The 8,346-nt window shown below is 38.1% G+C and overlaps 1 protein-coding gene and 1 pseudogene across 1 annotated transcript; one reads left to right on the top strand and one right to left on the bottom strand.

Annotated features, from left to right (window-relative positions):
* Positions 1-3,940: 3,940 nt before the first annotated feature.
* On the bottom strand, positions 3,941-4,606 carry LOC137652756 (tigger transposable element-derived protein 1-like). Its single transcript, XM_068386162.1, has one exon. It carries the CDS (start codon positions 4,604-4,606, stop codon positions 3,941-3,943), a length of 666 nt encoding a protein of 221 aa, XP_068242263.1.
* Positions 4,607-7,806: 3,200 nt separating this feature from the next.
* LOC137652755 (uncharacterized) overlaps positions 7,807-8,346 on the top strand; it is a 45,306-nt pseudogene continuing 44,766 nt past the window's right edge.

The raw sequence follows: 8,346 nt of genomic DNA, 5'->3' as shown, positions 1-8,346 counted from the left end.
ACGCAAGCTCCCATCTGTAGGCTAAATATGGGAAGATTTGGCACGATCTGAAGCCACTTCTTTCTCTTCCTTGCTACAGCGTTGACCATGCCCTATATTTTTAACACTATAATTCAATGTCGTGAAAATTTTCTAAATGTTTTCTTAGCCATTGTTAATGCCGAGAGAGAGAGAGAGAGAGAGAGAGAGAGAGAGAGAGAGAGAGAGAGAGAGAGAGAGAGAGAGAGAGAGAGAGAGAATATTCTAGCTGGTTATTTTTAATCTATTAATGACAAATCATTGTTTAATAATTAGTGGGATGAACTTGATAAACTCTGACAAATAACAGTTCAGAATTTAATAAAAGTCGATTCTCGATGGTAGGAATTCCCTGTATGATTTTGCAAAAGATATTTATACAGGGAGAAGTAACTTTATACTTGATTTCCTCTGCTGCAACAGACAAAAGGTACAGTGTTCAGTTACTGCAGGTGAAATAGAGAGCTATATAGCTTTCACTTGACAATAAGAAGTGACTGTCTAGTCATCTGGTATATGAAACTATAGTCGGATGGTGACTTATATGTGACTAGGCATTAGCTACCCAGTGTCATACCAGGTTTGGCAGTAACCAGTCTCTCAAAGTATAGATCCGTCAATTAACCTACCCCTACATGTCATTTCAGAGTGACAGAGTGTTGAGGATACACTAAAAGCCATAGAATCCCACTTAAGGAAGCTCAATTCTTGTGTAAAATCCACCACCAACCAGACGACAAACTCCATTACCTGACCAGTTTTATCGTGGAAAAAATTACTATATTACCTATTGGTGACTATATCAAAATTTCTGTATGTCATGTGGTGACTTTTCCAAGTGAGAACTAACTGGAAAACGATTGTGAGTACCTAAATTTCACGTTGTTAACAGTGTGAACTGGAATTTTCATAAAAAACTAATCATCCTTGACATTTGCTGGAAGTACACTGTTTTCCACTGGACAATTGATATTGTTGATAAACTTTATAATGGTTTCAACAAACCCCTCACATATTCTGCAACTGAAGTGAAAGGTAGAGTTGAGGAGGGAATTGTATGGATGCATCAGAGCCAGGATGTCCCTCTACATGGAGAATGTCAAAATCGGTGCTGTGACAAAGCAGGTGACGAAGATCAAGATTTTCATAGGAGATGAAGGAATTCACTGTCTCCCAGCATCATGCCTAACTACAAAGAGCATGCCCAAACCATCTCCATCTGCCCCTCACCATGATTTATTAATTTGAGGCTTTCTGGCATCCTGGAATCTAAGGTCATTGACGCCGATATCGTTTTTTGTAAATAAAAAAATAAAAGAGTATTCAATTAAAACCTTAAGATAAAAGAAAAGATGTCATTTTAATAGTTAAATATCTTTCAGAAGACCTGCTTCTGAAATAAAGCTAAAAATACCGCTAGCATGGTAAGACACACCATGTCCAAGAATCTTGGCAAGGATGAACCTACCATCCTCACCTCTAGCCTCAAACAGATATCTATTTCTTTCACTACTATAAATCAGGCATTCCGTCAAAAAATGCCTTACTGTCAATGGTCTCAAACAGTCGTCGCAATATGGTTGATGTTGGCCAGCCAGCAAAAACTTAGGTATCATCCGAGTGTGACCAATACGCAGACGACAAAGAATAGTCTCCCACTTTTCGGGTATCCCGTTATACTTCCAAGGGGATATAACATTACTTATTTCTCTCATCTTATTTTTAAGTAAACTATCCCAATGCTGTTGCCAATTATTATGAATCAAATTCTTAATTGTAGGTAAAAAAAATCATTACTGGGAATGGGATACCTTCTTGGTAGCAACTCAGCTGCAGCTGGTCTGTGAATCTGTCTTCTCATTTCCAGACACACCTACGTGTGCCGGAACTCAGCAAAATCGAACTGTTATACCTTTCATACCAATAATTAAAAACCATTCTTAAATCTTTAAAACTAAAGTATTATTGGAATTAAAAACTTCTAAAGGTTTAAGGACACTTCTTGCATCACTAAAAATAGTAAAATTGCCCTCGTCTTGTAACGCTCTTATGGCACTCGAGTAATCTCGTTTATAGTTTCATTTCTAATCCTGTCCTGCCACTCGGCTCCCAATATTCTTCTGAGGGCTTTGTTCTTATTTCTATAAAATCTGCTGCATATTGTTTCTTTGTCACACTACGACTTGCGTCCACCCAGAAGCACCGATCTTACTAAACTGATATATAGCCTGATTTTTATATGTAATTTCATGCGATTTGATTTCAAATTTTACTTTACCTAGCCATTATCTGATTTGCTTTTTTTCAATCTTTCAATAAACTGTAATTCTAAAGACTCTGTATTAGAGATCATAGTTCCTAAATATTTAAATGATTCCATCTCATTAATCCTTTCTCCTTCCAATGATATTTCATCTACTATTGCATATTCCGTTATTGTCATCTGTCTTTCTTCTATTCAGCTTGACCCCCCCACTTCGTGAGGGTTCATACATTCTGGTCAGCAAGCTTTGCATATATATTTTTATTGGCTGTAATCAACATCCTACGCTAACAAAATAACAAAGGCTACGAACTGTTTATGAAATGTAATATTATTATGGAGTTCTTACCTTCGAGACAGACGGTAGCGGCTAACGGAGGTGTGTGGGGAGGAGGAGGAGGAGGGAGAGAGGACGGGGAGAAGAGTGACTTGATGGCAATATGTTCGGTATGCAACACTTTTGTAACACTACGTAACATAACCTTAATTTTAAATTCAACTTTAAATTTAACTTAATTGAAATTAGCTTATTGTACGCACACTTAAAAATAAAATGTTAATCATATATTACACTAAACTTAATTCTACATTTTGTTTTTATTTTCATTTTTTTACTTTTCTTCTTCTTCCGGCTTGGTTCTTTTTGCCTCGCTAGGGATGTTTGCTTTTGTCTCCCCTTCAAAAAGGTGCGAAAATGACGCACGTAAGAGTCGTCACACAAGGCTAACGCATGACCACTCGTCTACTTGTCCGGGTGCCTCTTTTCCATAAAATTAGAAAACTCCTGCCATTTCGCGAACATGTCTTTGATTTCTGCCCTAGAAAGGCAGCCCTCATCTTCCACCTCCTCCTCGCTACTGAGCTCCTACAAGACCTCCGAATGTTGCATCTCCTAGAGCTCGATCAATTCCTGTGTCGTGAACTCTTCCTGATGCTCCTCAACAAGGTCGTTCACGTCTTCCTCGTCTACCTCCAGCCCCATGGACTTTCCAAGAGACACGATTCTATCCATCACAACAGGTTCTGGTCATCAGGGTCTGTCGTATCGAACCCTTCAAAGTCCCTCTCAGCGACAGAAGCTGGCCACAATTTCTTCCATGCTGAATTAAGAGTTCGTCTTGTGACACCCTGCCATGCATCGTCAATAATTTTCAAACAATGCACGATGTTGAAATGTTCCTTCCAAAATTCCCGAAGGGTGAAATTAGTGTTGTCTGTGATATCGAAGCATTTCTTGAACAATACTTTGTGTACAGTTTTTAAAGTTGGAAATAACTTGTTGGTCCATGGGCTGGAGGGGTGGCGTGGTGTTGGGCGGGAGATAAAGGACCTTGATGAACCTGAATTCATCAAGAATGTCCTCTTTGAGACCAGGAGGGTGACCAGGGGCATTGTCGAGGACCAAGAGACATTTCAATGGCAGGTTTTTCTCAGCCAAATATTTTTTGACTGCCGGACCAAAGTACAGATTAAGCCATTCTGTGAAGAAATGCCGGGTAACCCAAGCCTTAGCATTAGCCTGCCACATCACTTGCAGATTTTCTTTCAAGATCCTTTGGCCCTTGAAAGCACGTGGGTTTTCAGAGTGGTACACCGGTAATGGCTTGACCTTACAGTCACCGCTGGCATTGGCCCACAAGGCTAAAGTTAACCCGTCCTTCATGGGTTTATGGCTCGGTAGTCTGTTCTCCTCTGCCGTGATGAAAGTCCTCCCGGGCATCTTCTTCCAGAAAAGGCCAGTTTCATCGCAGTTGAAGACTTGTTAGGGATGAAGCCATGTTGGGCGATAACCAAGGCAAAGACTGTGACGAAGTCCACCGCAGCTTTCGCGTCGGAACTTGCTGCTTCCCCATGCCTCACAACCGAGTGTATCCCAGTCCATTTCTTTAAATTATCCAGCCAGCCACGACTGGTTTTGAAGGTTTCCGCTGGTATCGAAGTCTCCCCTTTTTTGGCTGCTTGCTTCCTTTTCAAGTCATCATAGATTCGACTGGCCTTCTCGCATATGATCGTCTCGGTCACGCTATCTCCCGCCAACTGTTTCTCCTTTATCCAGATCAAAAGAAGCCTCTCCATCTCGTCGTGAATATCATTACGCAGCTTGGGAAGGATGGTTACTCCTTTGGAAGGCTTGGTGCTCTTTATAGCATCCTTCTGCTTGAGGATGGTACATATAGTCGATGTACTCCTCTTGTAATGGGGCGCCAACTCAGTCACTCTTACGCCATTCTCATGTTTTGCGATTATTTCATGCTTCATCTCCAATGTCATCATACACTTTTCCTTCTCACTACCCTTGTTTGCACTCGCTTGCTTTGAACCCATTGTTTATTCAATAAATCATGCACTGATTCACACAAAAAACACGTAAAAAAGCAAACAATACGGTCGATGCTCGAAGATAACTTTACGCGACGGAGATCCTATAGGAAAGACCAAGGGATGCTGTCCTCGTTAGCAGCCTCTCGCAGACGCGGCTACCTGACGGCCGCATAGGGATCTACTGTACCTTGTGTCTCAAATTTAACCTCGTATCTCAGAATAAAAATTTGCTCTGACCTCTCCTCGTATCTCAATTTTCTCATATGTTGGGTCGCTCGTATCTCAAGGTATTACTATATATATATATATATATATATATATATATATATATATATATATATATATATGTGTGTATGTATATATATATATATATATATATATATATATATATACATATATGTATATATATATATATATATATATATATATATATAAATATATATGTGTGTGTGTGTGTGTATTTATGTATGAATGTATGTATGCATGTATTTATGTATGTATATACATATATATATATATATATATATATATATATATATATATATGTATATATATATATATATTCATATATGTATATATATATATATACATATATATATACATATATATATATATATATATATATATATATATATATATATATATATATATATATATATATATGAACATATATCACAAGCACACGTGATTTTAATTAATGTAAATATCACCCACGAATTGCATTTAATACCGAATTCTATCTTGGGAATACATATCCACTTGGAATTCATTTTTGGTAACAGCTTCTGGCCGGGTGGTGATTCGAACCACCACCTGTACGGCTAGAAACCATGCTGGCAGGGACCCTACCGACTCAGCTATCAAGAGAGACTAAAAGTTTATGACAAGTCCCCCTACATATTCCTGTCGAATTCAGGATTCTGTTCATAGACTTGAAATAGACCCATCTCCACCATGATAGCTGAATCGTGAGTTTGCAACACGTGGTTATTTTAATGAACATATATCACAAGCACACGTGATTTTAATTAATGTAAATATCACCCACGAATTGCATTTAATACCGAATTCTATCTTGGGAATACATATCCACTTGGAATTCATTTTTGGTAACAGCTTCTGGCCGGGTGGTGATTCGAACCACCACCTGTACGGCTAGAAACCATGCTGGCAGGGACCCTACCGACTCAGCTATCAAGAGAGACTAAAAGTTTATGACAAGTCCCCCTACATATTCCTGTCGAATTCAGGATTCTGTTCATAGACTTGAAATAGACCCATCTCCACCATGATAGCTGAATCGTGAGTTTGCAACACGTGGTTATTTTAATGAACATATATCACAAGCACACGTGATTTTAATTAATGTAAATATCACCCACGAATTGCATTTAATACCGAATTCTATCTTGGGAATACATATCCACTTGGAATTCATTTTTGGTAACAGCTTCTGGCCGGGTGGTGATTCGAACCACCACCTGTACGGCTAGAAACCATGCTGGCAGGGACCCTACCGACTCAGCTATCAAGAGAGACTAAAAGTTTATGACAAGTCCCCCTACATATTCCTGTCGAATTCAGGATTCGACAGGAATATATATATAAATATATATATATATATATATATATATATATATATATATATATATATATATATATATATATATATGTATATTGGACATAATGTCTATTTGCACGTTTATGTTTTTTGTGTGTAAGGTTTCTGGTAGATGTGCATGTTGAAATCCCGCATAAAACCTCAGCCATTTATCAATATTAGCGAACAGTACACCAATTCCTTCAGTCAGTCATGCTGCCCGCGGACCTTGGATCCGGGTAACCCACATACCCTACATGGTGTTACTCTCAGAAGAGTTCATGATATCATAACAGTTACATAAATCAATAATATATTCTGTTTCGCATGACGTGAAACACTAGAAAGAAAAAATTCCATAATACATGCGTGTGTGTCGTATACTCTACAGTTTCCTTTTACCAATAATTATATGCATTTTAATAGCCGAGATCGTCACAAGGGTATAATACCATCAGTGTATCTCACGTGGTCCAGTGTAGGTTTTGAAGATTCTATAGACATTGGTTCCGTCGATGCCCAGCTGAGCCCATTCTTTAGCCATCTACTTTAGGCCTACCTCTGTTATCACTTCCTCTTAATCTTGCTGTTCACGCTCACTTGACTTTTGCTCCATATTGCAGCTGTGGAATTATCTCCAATTGCACCTTGGTATTGAATGGCCTCCCTGGCCCCATTGCAGGGCCATGTAGCGTAAATTACAGAACGAAATTACATTCCAAAAATTACTTACTACAGTAACTTCCTATATTCATATTTTTATTATTTTTTTCTGATATTGTCTAAAGTTTGAATGAATAAATGATTAAATCCTCCTCAAGTAGAATCAGGACTATGCTTGTTTAGAAGTTGATCTCTCGTTCGCATGAGTTCCATTACCGTGCGAAAAGTACGGGAAATGGGGACATGTAGGACTAATGCAAGTTACGTTTTCTTCATCTATTTGTTTGATATCCTATTTGTAATGGCACACAATGTTCAGGAGAGCTTTAAGAAAGGTTTCAGAAAAGGCAGTCTACGGTTTTCACATCAATCATTGGACTAAACCGAGATTCGGGCGAAGAATGTTTATAGATTTGGAAATGGTTATACAAATTTTGGTTAGAGCCGAATACAGGTTCTGGATATGAGAGTAGGATTCAGGTGATTGTCTTGAAGTTTTTGGCAAGAGATATATTGAATGATTAACTGCTTAGAAGAGATCCTTATTCAAAATCAGGAATGTAAATTCTAAACAAACTCCAGGATTTAATAAGAATTTTAATGTGAGAACATATATAGGCTAGCATTATTAGCTTCTTCACGCTGTTATAAACTAATGTAAACTATTTTCCTTAGATTGATTTTAGTAAAACTAACTTTAATGGAGAGAGAGAGAGAGAGAGAGAGAGAGAGAGAGAGAGAGAGAGAGAGAGAGAGAGAGAGAGAGAGAGAGAGAGCTCATCAGTGCCAGCAGTGCCTGTGATATGAGTATACAGGATACGGCAAGGCAAGATCCAATAAGATCACGTATACGTTAGACACAGAATGCCATCTGATTAACAGAAGTTTCGACGTTATGTATCCTGAAATATCTCATGTCGCAATGGATGGATGGCCCTGACGCCATATCCTGTACACCAACGCTAAATCATTTAGTCTGAGCTAGTGGCTGTGGAATAGTACTTCACTTAATCAAGTCGAGTGCTAAGTCAAGAGTTAATTAGTTCGGTCTTTACCTAGGAATGCACTTTTAATAGAAGGTAAGACATCTTGTATTGTAGACGATTAATCGCTCTAATCGAAATTAAAAGTCGAAGTCTAACTGCCGAGGTCATTGACGGTACAAACTCATATTTTAAAATATTTACAATAAGAGAAAGTTATGATGGTCAGATATGCAGTTAATCATTTATAAATTGTTCATACATAACCAGCCTCACACCCACAATCTGTAACCAAATCAAATGGTACTTGTTATGGATTAGTCATAATAATTGATTGATACTTTTATTGTTTGTATTTCTTAATAGATAGAGAGTTGATCTACAACGCCCGTGTTAGTTCTCTTATCAGGAGTGTGAACACTCGACATTAAACACAACCACTTACATTCAAGTAGACATGAACACAGATACGCCCAAATACGATTTATAAAGTGAGA

Source organism: Palaemon carinicauda, chromosome 14, assembly GCF_036898095.1.
Source record: "Palaemon carinicauda isolate YSFRI2023 chromosome 14, ASM3689809v2, whole genome shotgun sequence".
Taxonomy (NCBI): domain Eukaryota; kingdom Metazoa; phylum Arthropoda; class Malacostraca; order Decapoda; family Palaemonidae; genus Palaemon; species Palaemon carinicauda.
The sequence above is the reverse complement of the archived record's forward strand: the minus strand, read 5'-3'. Positions and strand labels throughout refer to the sequence as shown.

Bases quoted from the DNA above. Each gene is read 5' to 3' on its own strand.
- LOC137652756 (XM_068386162.1), bottom strand. From the start codon at position 4,606: ATGGGTTCAAAGCAAGCGAGTGCAAACAAGGGTAGTGAGAAGGAAAAG.